Source organism: Oncorhynchus tshawytscha, linkage group LG16 (genome assembly GCF_018296145.1).
Source record: "Oncorhynchus tshawytscha isolate Ot180627B linkage group LG16, Otsh_v2.0, whole genome shotgun sequence".
NCBI lineage: Eukaryota > Metazoa > Chordata > Actinopteri > Salmoniformes > Salmonidae > Oncorhynchus > Oncorhynchus tshawytscha.
In genome coordinates, this window is record NC_056444.1 from 78,659,702 (window position 1) to 78,676,153 (window position 16,452).

Below are 16,452 nucleotides of genomic sequence, written 5' to 3' on the forward strand. Positions count from 1 at the left end.
GACGTTCAGGTGGTCCGATACAGCCGAGGCTGCATTCGCCAAACTCAAGAGCCGCTTTGTTTCGGCTCCCATCCTCATAGCTCCCGATCCCTCGCGTCAGTTCGTGGTGGAGGTGGACGCTTCAGAGGTGGGGGTAGGTGCGGTACTTTCCCAACGTTCCTCTTCTGACGACAAGATGCACCCTTGCGCGTTCCTTTCCCATCGGTTATCACCTGCGGAACGCAACTACGACATTGGCAACAGAGAGTTGTTGGCAGTGAAGTTAGCACTGGAGGAGTGGCGCCATTGGTTAGAGGGTTCGGGGTACCTTTTATAGTTTGGACCGATCACAAAAATTTAGAATATATCAGAACCGCCAAGCGACTCAACTCCAGGCAGGCGCGGTGGGCACTCTTTTTCGGACGTTTTGACTTCTCTCTCTCGTATCGCCCGGGTTCCAAGAATGTCAAACCCGATTCCCTTTCTCGCATTTTTGACCATTCCGAACGCCCATCCACTCCCGAGTGCATCCTACCCGGGACCCTAGTGGTCTCCACACTCACATGGGAGGTTGAATCGAGGGTCAAAACGGCCTTAGAAGGGGTAACGCCTCCGCCCGGTTGCCCGCCTAATCGGTTGTTTGTGCCGGAGGGGTGTCGGTCCGATGTTATTCGGTGGGGGCATTGCTCCAACGTAGCGTGTCATCCAGGAGTCAGCCGCACTAGCTTTTTGGTTAAGCAACGCTTTTGGTGGCCACTGATGGCTCGTGACATTCACAGTTTTGTCTTGGCTTGCTCGGTTTGTGCCACTGGGAAGACTTCTAATCGACCCCCAGATGGGTTACTCCAACCGCTGTCGGTCCCTTCGAGACCCTGGTCCCACATCGCGCTAGATTTTGTTACCGCCCTCCCGCCCTCCCAGGGCAAGACGGTTGTTTTGACCGTGGTGGACCGGTTCTCGAAGGCGGCTCATTTTATTCCCTTGCCTAAATTACCATCTGCCAAGGAGACAGCGGTAACTGTCGTGGATCACGTCTTTCGCTTACATGGCCTGCCGATGGACGTAGTTTCTGACAGGGGGCCCCAATTTGTGTCCAAGTTTTGGCAAGAGTTTTGTAGGTTACTGGGAGCGAGTGTCAGCCTGTCTTCAGGGTTTCATCCCCAGAGCAACGGTCAAACGGAGAGGGCCAACCAAGATTTGGAGAGAGTGTTGCGATGTTTGGTTTCTAAGAATCCCTCTTCCTGGAGTCAACAACTCTCTATGGTTGAGTACGCTCACAATTCGTTGCCAGTGGCAGCCACGGGTCTCTCTCCGTTTGAGTGTAGTTTAGGTTACCAGCCACCTATCTTTCCCAGTACGGAGTCCGAGGTCACTGTTCCCTCCGCTCACGCTTTCATCCAGAGGTGCCGTCACGCATGGAGCAGAGCCCGTGAGACTCTTCTCCGGGTGGGGGCGCGCACCAAGGCTAAGGCCGATCGCCACCGGTCGAAGCCTCCGGTATACGTCGTTGGCCAAAGAGTGTGGCTTTCTACTAAGAACATTCCACTCCGATCCATTTCGAACAAGCTTGCCCCCAAATTTATCGGCCCGTTCAGAGTCACCAGGATCATTAGTCCGGTGGCGGTCCGGCTCAAGCTTCCTCCGGCGTATAGGAGAATTCATCCTACCTTTCATGTGTCTAAAATAAAACCTGTGTTTCAGGCACGTATTAACCCGCCGGTCCCGGTTCCCCCGCCGCCACGACTTGTTGATGGGGAACCCACCTTTTCTGTCAATTGTATTTTGGACTCTAGAAGGAGGGGACGCGGATTCCAGTACCTGGTGGACTGGGAGGGTTACGGCCCGGAGGAGAGAAGTTGGGTACCTGCTAGGGACATTCTGGATCACTCCCTTATCGATGATTTCAATCGACAGGTAAATTCGCCTGGGAACGCCAAGAGGCGTTCCTAGGGGGGGGGGTATTGTCACGGTTCATGAATCCACTGCCTCCCTCTTTCTCTCTCTCTCTCTCTTTCTCTCTCTCTCTCTCTCCCGTGTTTGTGTGGGCGTGGTTCCCAATCTCGGCCTGATTGTCTGTGCCAGCTGGAATCACTTATCTTCCCTTTATATGCTCTGTAACCAGTGTTTCTTGTTGTCAGATCGTTGTTACTTCTCTGAGGTGGTGTCGTGTGTCTGTGCTCATCTCTCACCGCCCTTGTGTGGATTATCTGCTGTGCTTCCTCCTACCCATCCGGACACACTCCCTGGATTTCTCAGCACGCTATCTTAGGAAGATGCGCCTAGTCCCTGGGTCGGATTCCGTCTGAGTACAGTCTGTCTGTCCTGTTGCTGCTGTAAACTGTATTTATTAAACCATCGTTGCTTGCATCTTGCATCCGCCTCTGTATTGTTACAGTCTGCAAAAGACCTGAGACTGGGACGGAGATTTGTCTTCCAACAAGACAATGATCCAAAACATAAAGCAAAATCTACAATGGAATGGTTCAAAAATAAACATATCCAGGTGTTAGAATGGCCAAGTCAAAGTCCAGACCTGAATCCAATCGAGAATCTGTGGAAAGAACTGAAAACTGCTGTTCACAAATGCTCTCCATCCAACCTCACTGAGCTCGAGCTGTTTTGCAAGGAGGAATGGGAAAAAATTTCAGTCTCTCGATGTGCAAAACTGATAGAGACATACCCCAAGCGACTTACAGCTGTAATCGCAGCAAAAGGTGGCGCTACAAAGTATTAACTTAAGGGGGCTGAATAATTTTGCATGCCCAATTTTTCAGTTTTTGATTTGTTAAAAAAGTTTGAAATATCCAATAAATGTCGTTCCACTTCATGATTGTGTCCCACTTGTTGTTGATTCTTCACAAAAAAATACAGTTTATATCTTTATGTTTGAAGCCTGAAATGTGGCAAAAGGTCGCAAAGTTCAAGGGGGGCGAATACTTTCGCAAGACACTGTAAGTATTACATTGTTGCCGCCCGTAGCACTGAATGCAAGGGAAGCCAGTGAGCATTTGGCTAGCAAACAAAGTATAAAAAAGTAGTTTAGCGTTGACCTAAACTGACTGAGCTCAACTGTGAATGGTTCTGGTGCACCCAAAACAATTGTCAAGGGAAGCGAGTTTGGATTTGGCTTCAACTGAAAATAAATCTTGTCTTTATCCTCCGGTGGATAGCTAGCTAGTTAAAACCAGTCCTTTCCTAAATTAGTAATGGATGGAGGCAAGTATTTGGTCTTGTGGTTTTACCTAATTCTCTGTAATGGCCAATGATTATAATGGTGATTCTGATCCAACCATTAATTCATACATCATGCCTCTGGCCTGAGAGGATGGAAGATGTAGCAGGCTATACCCACCTAGCAAAATGCCTCTGGCCTGAGAGGATGGAAGATGTAGCAGGCTATACCCACCTAGCAAAATGCCTCTGGCCCGAGAGGATGGAAGATGTAGCAGGCTATACCCACCTAGCAAAATGCCTCTGGCCTGAGAGGATGGAAGATGTAGCAGGCTATACCCACCTAGCAAAATGCCTCTGGCCTGAGAGGATGGAAGATGTAGCAGGCTATACCCACCTAGCAAAATGTAGTTGAAAAGATGACTATGCCCGACGTCCAATCTCCGTTTGGTTTTGGTTGAAAGTTTCAACGACTTTAAAACAACATCATTTCAATGTACTTGCAGCCTATACACATAACGCAGTATAATGTTTTTTGGTATATGGACAATTTTATTAACAATCATACATCACTCCAGTATTTACACACAGTATATCTGTACAACATTTGTTCTAATTGTCTTTATTCCACTACTGAAGAACCATGACTCGAATCATCACCTGCTCATATTTCAAACGTCCATTATTCCATGCCTTACCATTAAGTGAATTATTGCCATTACATTTTATCAAAGGCGTTTCAATTCGGTTTTGATATTTCATGTAACGTTTAGTAATCGTCATTATTTATGCAACCAACTGACTTTTGTTTTTTACAATTGTATTGTTTGCAAACAATGGAGTAAAACAAGCTTATATTTTGGGTTGGATATTGTATCAAATTCTTACTCTTTTAATCAATGGCATATTGATAAACTAATGAACCCAATGATCGACCAATCAACACTCTTGCAAAAATAATGAAAAAATATCTGCAAAAGCTACATACATCTTGGTCCATCTTAGAATGAAAAATGGTACAAATTCAGGATATCTTCCACTATGTCAAAATTGTGCATGGTATATAAGTTTAGGATCACCTTTAAACCAATCCATTTTTGTTGATAATTATTTATTTTTTAAAATCAACAATACGTCAAAGGATTCAACTACTGAAAACTGAAACAAATGGATCAAACAGATCAATCAAACTTTTCAAGCCTGTTGAAGGTGTTTGGTGGTGGCGTGGTAAAGGGGAATTCCCCTGTCTCTACCTATGCTTCAGGTGGTCTCCCACAGCTCTACGTATGTCATGTTCTGTGGCCTTGCTGTTCCATTTCTTGACTGCCAGTGCAACACAGAAATAAACATATTTAGTCATGCTATGTATATAAAACACTCAAAGTAATGGATATGGAGCATCTATGGACTCAGTTACACCCGGCACTTAAAGGTGACTTAGTGTGAGGGGCCATTGTGCTCGCATTAGGTTCAGATCTGCCAGGATGGGCATTGTGTTCAGAATTTGACATAGTCTGGATGCAATCAGGCCACCAAATATGTATAAGCTACGTAAAGAGACGGGGTGAATGAGTGGGGAAAAGTACACGCTACACAAATTACTTTCACAATAACAAAGAACAAATGTGGGTTCCTGAGAGGAAATCAACGGTCATACAGCCAAAAAGGGAGAGAAACTACATTAAAATCGGGAGACAATTTTTCACTAATGTATATCAACATAGATGATGGAACATATTCCCTTTTGCTTATGTGATACAAATATTTACCATCTAAACCATGTGACCTCTCACCTCTCTGGCTGTTGAAGTGTCTCACTGTGCTCCACCCTCGCTGGGTCCTCAGAGGAGAGGAAGGCTGGGAAGGGATGAAATGATGAATGGATCAATCATTCAACAAGTCAGTAAAATAAAGGGTGTGTTGATTAGCTTAAATATCCATCTCCCACCCATGGAGAGACCTATATTCTGTATCTTACCCTCCAGACAGTCTCAGGGGTAACGAAGCGGCTTGCCTCATTCCTGGTCAGCTGACATGGCAGGGGGTGAGCGAATCATCACTGGTTCATACACACACAGGACAAGGACAAAAGCCTAGTTAATACAACACTACTACAGAGAGAAATAGCAATGGCGTCTTCTTGTAGGCACTAACTCCACCATGGTTCATTGGACAAAGCCTATGGGGAATTGAATGGCATTTTGGTAGGGTTTTCGGATGAGTGTAGAAAATAAGGTCTGTGGTAAACACAGGCTTAGGAGTTTTGTTCTATGAGATAATCATCAGCTAACGTCACATTTTGTGAATTTCTAAGCATTTATGTAATCATAAAAAGCACACAAACGCTTCATAATTCATGAAGGTCATGTTAACTGACTGATATTATCTCATAGAACAAAACGTATAAGATTTCCTAAGCCTGTTTTAACCTCAGACCTTACTTTAGGAGTTTATCCTAAAACCCTATTCCTTCCCCATAGGAATGTCTGAACAAACCAGAGGTAACTTAGTTCAGTTTTTTAGGACAACAATCTGGTGAGCTCTATAACATGCCCTCTTAAACTGAATTAAGGTGAGGATTTTAATTAAATATAAAACTTCTGTCTCACAGACATGTTCATAAGTGTAGTGTATAACAAGAGGTTTTCCAGCTCTGAGTCTGGGTTTGATTATGATAATGCCATCTCTTACCTATCCATCTCTGAGTCTGGGTTTGATTATGATAATGCCATCTCTTACCTATCCATCTCTGAGTCTGGGTTTGATTATGATAATGCTATCTCTTACCTATCCATCTCTGAGTCTGGGTTTGATTATAATAATGCTATCTCTTACCTATCCATCTCTGAGTCTGGGTTTGATTATAATATGCTATCTCTTACCTATCCATCTGTTTCTGGGTTTGCTCCTGATTTCTGGACCACTGAAGCAGACTGGGATGTTACTGCCTGGGAGGTTACAGTCTGCCCTTTGACCTCTTGAGGAGGATCCAATGTCATCAAGCGGCTTTGTTTCTTCATCAAACAGTGGAGTCATAAGTGAGAGCAGCTCCTTGGTCTGCCATTCCTGAGGGAGAGAAACACAAGACTGATAACAAGGCAGCCACAGCCTACTGTAGGGGTGCATCTCAATAGTCTACAGTGGCTTCCTCTATCTCATTTCTTTCATTGTCACTCATCTGAACAGGAGACAGGTGAACGCATTATGGTATTTGTTTTCACCCTTCCAGTTTCTTATTTGACTTGGAAAGTCCCTGCAGTTTATGAAACGTGTTAGGCAGAGTGGAAAGTACCCAATGGTTGCAGGCGTATATTTACATTGTTTACTATCTGTTCTAGTAGTCTGACAAATTCATCATAATAATACTGCTAAATTGCTAATAGTTTAATTGTTGTTAGATAAATGTAATTGTAAATACATTTGTCCATTGATTGTCGAGATTGAAAACAGGAAGAGGGGGGAGTTTTATGAGGAAGGAAACCTTGGCCTACAGCTCAGAGTGAAACCATTATGTACTGTTGTATGACAGGGAATGTTAGGGAGGAGGACGGTTTAAAAGTCCATTGCTCTTTAATTTGTTCAGTTCCATGATTTGCATCTAGTCGTATGCTATAACAATGTGTTTTGTGGGGGATGTTAAGTCTGTCAACTGTAAATTATATGTCTAAGGTAATTCAGTAAAAAGGTGCTTTTGGGTGAATGTGTTTTCCTTAGAACTGTGGAGAGAAGTGTATTTACTTGCTGGTAGTAGAACCGGTTTCACAAGGGACATAAAGAAGTGATACTATCTAGGCTACATTTTCTAGGGCAAACTCAGCAGAACGTTTTTGAAATCATGCATATTGTGCAGTTGAAAGTCATGCTGACAACAACCTTAATGATTTGTACAACTTGTATTCTAATGCTGTATCATGCAGGCGCCATGTGTGGGTTCAGTGTATCGTACAGGCACCATGTGTGGGTTCAGTGTATCGTGCAGGCGCCACGTGTGGGTTCAGTGTATCGTGCAGGTGCCATGTGTGGGTTCAGTGTATCGTACAGGTGCCACGTGTGGGTTCAGTGTATCGTACAGGTGCCACGTGTGGGTTCAGTGTATCGTACAGGTGCCACGTGTGGGTTCAGTGTATCGTACCGGCGCCACGTGTGGGTTCAGTGTATCATGCAGGCGCCATGTGTGGGTTCAGTGTATCATGCAGGCGCCATGTGTGGGTTCAGTGTATCATGCCAGGCAGTGTATCCAGGCGCCACGTGTGGGTTCAGTGTATCGTACCGGCGCCACGTGTGGGTTCAGTGTATCATGCAGGCGCCATGTGTGGGTTCAGTGTATCATGCAGGCGCCATGTGTGGGTTCAGTGTATCATGCAGGCGCCACGTGTAGGTTCAGTGTATCGTACAGGTGCCACGTGTGGGTTCAGTGTATCGTACAGGCGCCACGTGTGGGTTCAGTGTATCGTACAGGTGCCACGTGTGGGTTCAGTGTATCGTACAGGTGCCACGTGTGGGTTCAGTGTATCGTACAGGTGCCACGTGTGGGTTCAGTGTATCGTGCAGGTGCCATGTGTGGGTTCAGTGTATCGTGCAGGTGCCATGTGTGGGTTCAGTGTATCGTACAGGTGCCACGTGTGGGTTCAGTGTATCGTACAGGCGCCACGTGTGGGTTCAGTGTATCGTACAGGCACCATGTGTGGGTTCAGTGTATCATGCAGGCACCATGTGTGGGTTCAGTGTATCATGCAGGCGCCATGTGTGGGTTCAGTGTATCATGCAGGCACCATGTGTGGGTTCAGTGTATCATGCAGGCACCATGTGTGGGTTCAGTGGCCTTTTAGTGTTGTCCTTGTCCTTTCCCCAGAGTTACCAGTTTACCACAAGTTCAACTGTTTAACAGACACAATCACTGAGATGTCTTATGGTTAAAAGCAGGGCTTGAATTGAGTGGGTATGTGAGGATATAGGACTAACTCTTGTTATAGATATGGGCAAAAAGCAAATGCTACCCCTTGTTTGCTAAGTAAAAACAGTCCAGATTATACTGTATATAGCGATATAGCGATATTGTCAAAGACTCCAGCCACCCCAGTCATAGACTGTTCTCTCTGCTCCCGCACGGCAAGCGGTACCGGAGCTCCAAGTCTAGGTCCAAAAGGCTAATGAACAGCTTCTACACCCAAACCGTAAGACTCCTGAACAGCTAATCAAATGGCTACCCGGACTATCTGCATTGTCAACCCAATATTATTAATCAACCAGGTTGTCACCGAAATAATTATAATATAATTAGTAGCCTTTTCATTTTCTTTCATTGCTGCCAATATTGTTTTCTGTTTGTTTTCACTTAATACTTTGGGATACTAGTGCACAAAAAACACTGACAAATAGTGTTTTACTCCAATCTGGCAAACCTCATAAAATCCTACTTAGCAACAGTAATATGCCAGAAGCCAACTTCAAGAAACAATTGAATGTAGATCACATTTACCACAGTGTACAGAATCTGGACGTACCTCAGGTAGCATTTGTAATGATGAGTGCGGTCAGAGCTTGAATCTGTGGGAGAATAAACCAGTAATGAACAAGGACCGTGTGAAAGTAAAGCTATAGTTTCATAGCACTTTGATCATATCTTAGTTGTCATCATTGTATTGATAACATGAAGTAATAGAGCTTACACCTTTAGTCATACGGCTGAAGTTCTTGACAACTCACCATTTACAAAACTAACACCTGCAAGATGCTGTACTTTCTTCTGTTTCATTGTACTACATTGCTTGGTGTTTCCTCTAAATCTGATGATGCCTAATAGAAGGAAACATATTACTCAATAAAACATTTCTAGTTCAGCCCAGAGTAAGTAGAGCAATAATATCATCTGCTCAGCTAACCTTAGGACAGTGACTGTTCAACATGTAGATTATATCAACATACCTCTACAGCATTTACTGTCACTGGAGAAAAAGTCACTGTTGTTGGACTTCTTTCCTTCCTTAGAATTACAAATCTTATTATTATTATTATTATTATTATTATTGCTATTAGGACTGATGCCACAACAACACCAATGATGATTCCAGGTTCTATTCTTGAGGATTGTGTTCCACATTCAGAATTGGACAAATGAGTTCCTGGTCTAAGTTCTTGAAGACCTAAGGATTTACACCTGTAACACATAATATAACAGTCTGAGACAGCAATTTGATCATTCAACTTTCTGTTTTGTTGTAGATTTGTACTTTAGTATATTGTTTGATTTACCTTAGACTTTTGATGTATGTAAACATATGTGAACTTACTGTGTGTGTGGCTGGCAGGATGTTAATGATCCATCTGAATAAGTATCACCAGTACAGTCAGAACACACAGTATCTGTAGACGTTGTTCCTGCAGAAATATATAATTGCATTTCATTTTTCACCTACTAATTATATTATATTTACAGTCAATGATTATTCACACTGAAGTTAACAACTTGACTAAATTGAATTATGACAACACAATTAGTATAATGAGTGAGACAGAAGACCAACCTGTTTGGTTGATGTATTGACCAGGTTTACAGCTGCTGTGTCTCTGGGCTGCTCTACAACCATCCTTAGTTGGGTCTAGACAGTAGAACCCCTCCAGTGTCTCACAGACAGTGTCTGATGAAGGTCTACATGGCTGCTTTACCGTCAAACCCAAACCTAGACAGAAAACATGGCATCTATTATCTGATGCAGATTACAACTGACATATCCTCATAGCATAACAACACAGACTAACATATCATTGTTTGTGTCTGGGTTTCAGTACAGACTCACAGGACCACTCTTACCTGGATCACAGTTGATACACACTTTGCATTTCAATAGACCATTGGGCTCATCAAGGAATGTATAATCAACACAGGGCACACAGCTGGTGCTGGTGAATTCAGTACAATGCCTATGTACACGATTTCCTGAGGAAGAGAGAATCAATGTCATGTTTTTCTGTTAGTGTTGATGATGTATTAACGTCTGGTGATTCATATGATGTAAAGAGAGGGTCCTTACCTGGTGAACACATGGGACAACATTCATCCCTTATTCTGTACTCAGCTCTACCACATGCAATACAGCATCCAATGCTTACAAACACCAATATAATAGGTACCTGTAAATTGAGAAAATGTCACAAAAAATATCACAAAAATCTAAACTGATGGTATGTATTCATAAAACATACAGAAGTAGATAACATAATTCTAACCCAAATATTCACATTTCAAATCAAATTAAAGTAACTATATGGAACCCTTTTAAAGTATTTTGTGAGTGTGGTGGTGCCCCGTGGTGTTTTCATGTTGTCATTAAAGGTGTGACACCAGACCCTAAACCTTGGTCAGCGTTTCCCAAATTTGGTCCTTGGGACCCAAATGGGTGAAGGTTTTGGTTGTCGCCCTAGCACTACACAGCTGACTTAAATAATCAAAGCTTGATGAGGAGTTCATTATTTGAATCAGCTGTGTAGTGCTAGGGCAAAAAACTAAATGTGCATCCCTTAGGGTCCCCAGGACCGAGTTTGGGAAACGCTGACCGAGTGAAAATGTACATCTCTCCACCACCTATTTTCGAAAAGGTTTCATTAAAATTGACAGAACCATTAGGCAAATAATAACTTTTTATTTAATTGGGTAAATATTTCAATTGAGAATTGTTTTTTAAACATGCCAAGCTAATTATAAAAGTTTCACTCACAGTCCATATCAAAGTGTCAAACTGTGCCATTGTTCCTCAAATCTCACCAACTCACTGGAAGACCCACACACTGGATTTGTGAAGTTCTTAGGAGTTTTGAAGTATCGAGATGAACTGACCTGTTGAATTCATGTGTTTTAGTATATGTAAATCTAATCCTTTCAAATTGTAAATGATGATCTTACAGAATTTAATCATTGAAATCAACTTTGAGAAGTATGAAACAGAATTAGGCGTGTAGTTATTAGAGAATGTTGCCATCTTTGACACTTGATACAGATACGACCAGGAAGGTATTATTGTTGCAGGTTAGGAGAGCATTTCCACTAACCCTAACCCCTTTCCTAACCTTAAACTAACCCTCCTAACCTGCAGCATATAACATCTGTAGTACACTATAGTACAGAGATTCCCAACCTTTACTGTCCCAGTGAATGAAGAAACATGGTCTTCCTCCTTTTTTAACCAGCTCATGTTTAAAACAATTACATGTTAAAACACCACTGGAGTCTGGAGATACAACTCATCACTATAACTGGGCCTCCGAGTCTGTTTTATCCCTGTTGCGCTGTCTGTCTCTGCATCTCTGCTGTCACTGTCCCTCTGTCTGTTATTTACCTAGTTCTGATCTGTCACAGTCTGTCAGCCTGTCTGTCTGTGATTCTCCTCAGTTGTCTGTCTGTCTGATTCTCCTTGTTCTGATCTGTCACTCTGTCTGTAACTTTGTTGTCAGTCTGTCAGCCTGTCTCTTCTTGTTCTCCTCTGCTGTCACTCTGCCCTCCTACCCTTTTGTCAACAGGTGTCACAGCAGTTCCTGTCACCCTGTCAATGACATCATCTGTATCCAGGACCATAAGGATTTCCTTTTCAGTTGCCATCAGAATTCTCAAGACCCGGTTACGGACTCAGGTCTCCGGTGTGAGAAACAGTCACTTAGCAAACTGAGCCGCTGATAGTTGGCAGAACCCAGAAGATGAGGCAGACACAGCAGTACTTGAGACAGTGTTTTAATAAAGTAAAAAGGAAAGTTCAGGCAAAAATATAAATCCACAATGTCAAAAGTAATTCCAAGAGAAAAATGTAATCCTTCAAGTCAAAAGGTAAATCCACAAGGTGGTAGGTACAGCAGGAAAAAGCCTCAAAAGATAATCAAAAATAAATAAACGAGAACAAAAAAACAGAGTACCACAAGAGCGTCCAACTGGAGCAACAAATATTCACAGCATCGCTGGGTGCTAACATTCAAACACAGAGCAAAGAACTGAGGAAAACTAAGGGTTTAAATATATTCAAGGGAAACGAGGCACAGGTGCAAATAATAACTGGAAACAAAGGAAACCAAAAGGGTCAAAAAACACAATGGGGGCATCTAGTGGCCAAAACCGGAACAATCCTGGCCAAATCCTGACAAGAATAAATGCTTCCAAGAGATTGTAGGATTGGGTGCTCCTGAGTCGATGTTTTATGAATTTGAGAGATGAGAAGCTCCTCTCACAGGCTACCTGCGTGACACAAACGGTGAATAGGAACTTGTACCCTAGGCCTATAACATGGTAGGCCTCTGTCAACAAGATGTACCACCGTAGAAGTTGATAACAACATACAGCACAGTTCTTACATGTTGAACTACTTGTATTCATCATCTCCACTTATTCTTCATCAGGTCCATCTGCAGGTATCTCTCACAGTCCTGGTTGTGTACTTCTCCACTGCTGATGTTTTCAGTCTCTCCCCTTGACTGGCAAGACTAGTCAACTCACACTGCAAAGTGCTGACAGCTGCTCAGTTGTCAAACTTAAGCAAGAGTTTGCTTAGTTTTGCAAGTGATGTCTGGGCATCATATTGTATCTCTGAGAACCTGCTGGGGTCCAGATGAGTAAAGTCTGTGTACAACGTGCCTGGTGTCAGCAAGCGCTGACAGATGCTCTCAGTGACTGTATCCATGATGACAGAGTGCACCTCAGTCTTGTAGACCCTCTCTGCATCCCTATCATGGTATCATGGCATGGTCTCCCTTTTCTTTGTTCTCTTCTGAGGCATCTCAGCTTGCACTTCCAGTTCGTTGTCTTCATCCTGTTCTTGCAGCTTGTCAGTGGACCACTGCATGAAGCTGTTTGCAGCCCACTCCACATCAAGTCCCTCACATTCCTTTGCAGAGCCTCTTGTGTTCCCAATACCATCCCTCTGTCAGGATGTCCACGCCACTGGTTTGAAGGTACGTGGAGAGAGGGGACGTATTCTCAAATATAGACTGAACTGTTTGGGCAGTGAAGATTGTGTTGTACCTTGAGCAGAGACTCTGTTAATGCTCTGGCCTTGACACGTACAGTTGGCCTTTGACCTGCCATCTCTTCAATAACCATCAAGGTGAGAATTACATCCACAAACAGAGTATTTTGTGGGTTGCCAAAGAATACAAAGACCTTCTTCAGAGCAGCATCCTTGGCCCACCAGCGTGTTTCTCCTATAGGAGAGAGACGTCTGTGGCGAGTGTCCAGGCTCCTTTTTCCACACATTGATTATTTGGTAGGACTCTGGGATTAACACTGCCAGGTTATTTAGTAGAGGAACAGACATAACTACTCCTATTGTGTCTGCAATCACAGGAGTCAGGATGTGTGTGCAACACCTCATGTACTTGGTTGGGAGAGTGGGAGTTTTCAAACATTTCTATAGGTAGGCCTAAAGGTTTTTAGGCAAAACAACACAATCAAGATGGAAAGCTCCTTGAAAGTGGGAATATGCCAGTCCTATTGGGCCAAAATCAATTATGGCCTATTGTATAGATAATAGAACGAATATGAATGAAATGTTTAAGAGATCTGATTTTTAGTTTATAAATACTTTGCTACAATGGCCCAGTTTTTTATCTACCCATTACATTCTTTTAGTATGTGCACGTAGTAAGTACACCATCATACTTATAGGATAAGTGTATTTTCAGATACCACAATGATCCTTTAGTTGTGGATGTTTCATGTAGCCAGCCTGTAATAAAGTCCATATCCTGCACATAGAACTATGGAATCCGGTCTGTAACTTAACAGTTTAGCACCATACCAGCAGGTGGAATCCAAGCCTTAAACATAACAGTGGACACATCACCACACTCCCTCTCTTGCTCTTGGACCTCATCTTTGTAAGTCTATGTATCACTCTTTTTGTTACCCATTTGACTTTGAATGTGTGCCACCTCAGCTCAGCTAATCAGAAAACCGGGCCGGACCACTTTGGGAGGGTGGGGCGGTCTTGCCTACTGGTCAGCCAAGTGCTCAATATAGATTATTTTGACAACAGAGATATTGTACAAAAGTAATCGAAAACAGGTCCATGACCCGTCGGCCATGTTTTTTGTAGAAATAAAACATGATTTAATTTATTTTTATTTTTTAACAACCCACCCCAATAAAAAATGATTTGGTCTTTCTGCCACTTGCCAGATGTCCAATTTGCCCATGCATGGAGCAATGTCCTACACCTGGCAGCAGGCCAAAATAACGATGAATGCCTACACTCCAACATTTTGCATTCCAACAAGCGTTCTTCTAAGATCCTAAAAGTTCCTCAGGGTTCTTGGCTATGAAAAATGCCTCCAAAATGCTCTTCCAAGAACCCCAAAGTTTCTCCCTTGTATGATCTAAATTGATATTGTTTGATGATCATACCCTCTATATTTTCTTATTTGTAGAAATGGCGGTGTTGTTTGACACTTTCTCCCTTATAAAATTCTGTATATCAAATCAACAAAGAGGTAAGAATATGTTGAAGGCTATAGCTGCATTGGGTGCAGATGACTATACCTCTCACTTGTGTGTGTTCAGCACCACACTTTCAAATTAAAAAGCAGTTGAGTCACCAGAGGCAGAACAGACATTGAAAACAAAAGGAAGAGATCAGCCTTGTCGTAAAATTACAAATACAGTCATTAATCACAATTAAAATCTGTCCTTCTTTTTCAGTTACTGCACGGTACATGTTAAGTAGGCTATTTCTACATTTACACACATCATCTGTATCTTACCCCGTCTTGGTTCGCAGTTGGACTATTTTACTTTCACTCTGACTCTTACAAAGTTGCGGTTAAGCAGGCATAGGGAGGGGTGGTCATCACGAGGTTTAACTGAGATGGAAAAATACTGAACACAATAGCAGGAACTGAGCAACTGTTATAACTAGGCTGCGATACCAGAACAGTAAGAATCTATACATCGACGGAGGGAGGACTCCAAGAAGCGCCAAGAGGCGGGGACCCGCCTGAGCGCCTGCAATAGGCTGAGCAAGTTTAAACCACGCCCAGCCACTACTGTGATAGGCCAACAGACGGGTTGGAACAATGTCTATCACAGTATAAGAACACTGTTTACATACATCTTGTCAGTTCTCTGTTCTGCCCTGCGTGGTATTACAGTGAGCACCTATATACGAAAGTTGCATTTGCCATTTATTACTTAGCTGATAAAAAATACATAGTATACAATCGGTGACTCATTGTTATATTTATCCTGATACCAGATTCGAATTTACGCAACTCTAACACAAAGTAAAGACTTCGCTTAGATGTGCTCAATCTAAACCCTGTACTAAATTAATAACCTCCGTTTCTTCTTCAAGTACCATGTCGCAATGTGTCGTGTCTGTAGGATAACGGAACACACTGCAAACTAATATTGGATTTAAATACCCATTAGGGTAATCAAAAGGGATGTTTATTCTGAGTGGATATTAGCCCCATTGTGAATCCATATTAAATGTATATTTTCTTTTGTTTTTAAAGAACATTTAACCTGCAATTTAATTTGATTAAATTGTTTCTGTAATCCCCACTGTTGTCATGTATTTGTAACTGTAATAAAATGAAACACGAAATACAAACAATAATGCTGCAATGAAGCAGTAAGTCATACACGTTTAGGACTGATCTTAGAATGATGAAATGCATGTTTATTCTTACTCACTCTGATTGGCCCCTCAAACCACTCTATGACATCAGCATCCATAGAGATAGAACGTGTTTCTTTGAGATGGAATGTTTAAACCTTCTAAGTAATAACCATAGAGATATTGTAAACTATATGATTAAAAAAATAACTGTACTATAGACTTTCTCTCATTTGATCTTGGTAAAATTTAAACATAAGTACTGGTCGTCTAACATCTAAATTATTATTAACATAGGCGACTTATATGTTCCAGCAGGTATACCTCACTTGTCACCCCTAAAGCCAATTCCTCCTTTGGCCGCCTCTCCTTCCAGTTCTCTGCTGCAAATGACTGGAACGAACTACAAACATCTCTGAAACTGGAAACACTTATCTCCCTCACTTGCTTTAAGCACCAGCTGTCAGAGCAGCTCACAGATCACTGCACATAGCCCATCTATAAATAGCCCAAACAACTACCTCTTCCCCTACTGTATTTACTTATTTATTTATAGATGGGATATATATTTTGCTCCTTTGCACCCCAGTATTTCTACTTTGCACACTCATCTACTGTCAAATCTACCATTCCAGTGTTTTAATTGCTATATTGTATTTACTTCGCCACCATGGCCTATTTATTGCCTTTACCTCCCTTATCTCACCTC

The 16,452-nt window shown here is 42.5% G+C and overlaps 1 protein-coding gene and 1 long non-coding RNA gene across 9 annotated transcripts in view; both read right to left on the minus strand.

Annotated features, from left to right (window-relative positions):
• Positions 1-3,679: 3,679 nt before the first annotated feature.
• On the minus strand, positions 3,680-15,041 carry LOC112242846 (tumor necrosis factor receptor superfamily member 14-like). 4 transcript variants are annotated; one of them, XM_042299715.1, is made up of 13 exons: positions 14,887-15,041; positions 10,913-10,984; positions 10,182-10,281; positions 9,962-10,087; positions 9,675-9,830; positions 9,441-9,528; positions 9,076-9,307; positions 8,857-8,946; positions 8,655-8,697; positions 6,033-6,216; positions 5,129-5,209; positions 4,944-5,007; positions 3,680-4,473 (listed from the first exon to the last, which is right to left on the minus strand). In XM_042299715.1, the coding sequence occupies exons 3-8, from the start codon at positions 10,192-10,194 to the stop codon at positions 8,902-8,904; spliced, it is 660 nt and encodes a 219-aa protein (XP_042155649.1). In that variant the 5' UTR covers positions 10,195-10,281; positions 10,913-10,984; positions 14,887-15,041; the 3' UTR covers positions 3,680-4,473; positions 4,944-5,007; positions 5,129-5,209; positions 6,033-6,216; positions 8,655-8,697; positions 8,857-8,901. The 4 variants fall into 4 exon arrangements, with proteins under 4 accessions (XP_042155649.1, XP_042155647.1, XP_042155648.1 ...); XM_042299713.1 differs by having other exon boundaries at positions 10,866-10,984; XM_042299714.1 differs by having other exon boundaries at positions 10,866-10,984; positions 14,871-15,041.
• LOC112235185 overlaps positions 3,680-16,452 on the minus strand; it is a 32,543-nt gene continuing 19,770 nt past the window's right edge. For all 5 annotated transcript variants that reach the window (XR_006079125.1, XR_006079128.1, XR_006079126.1 and 2 more), the window contains one exon: positions 3,680-3,843. This is a non-coding gene — a long non-coding RNA (uncharacterized LOC112235185). The remainder of the gene's footprint in view (positions 3,844-16,452) is intronic.

Coding starts and splice junctions, on each gene's coding strand:
- LOC112242846 (XM_042299713.1), bottom strand. CDS start 10,895: ATGGCACAGTTTGACACTTTGATATGGACT. Junction 9,529..9,674: donor TCAATACATCAACCAAACAG/GTTGGTCTTCTG, acceptor ATATTTCTGCAG/GAACAACGTCTACAGATACT. Junction 8,947..9,075: donor TGACAGTAAATGCTGTAGAG/GTATGTTGATAT, acceptor TCCTTCTATTAG/GCATCATCAGATTTAGAGGA.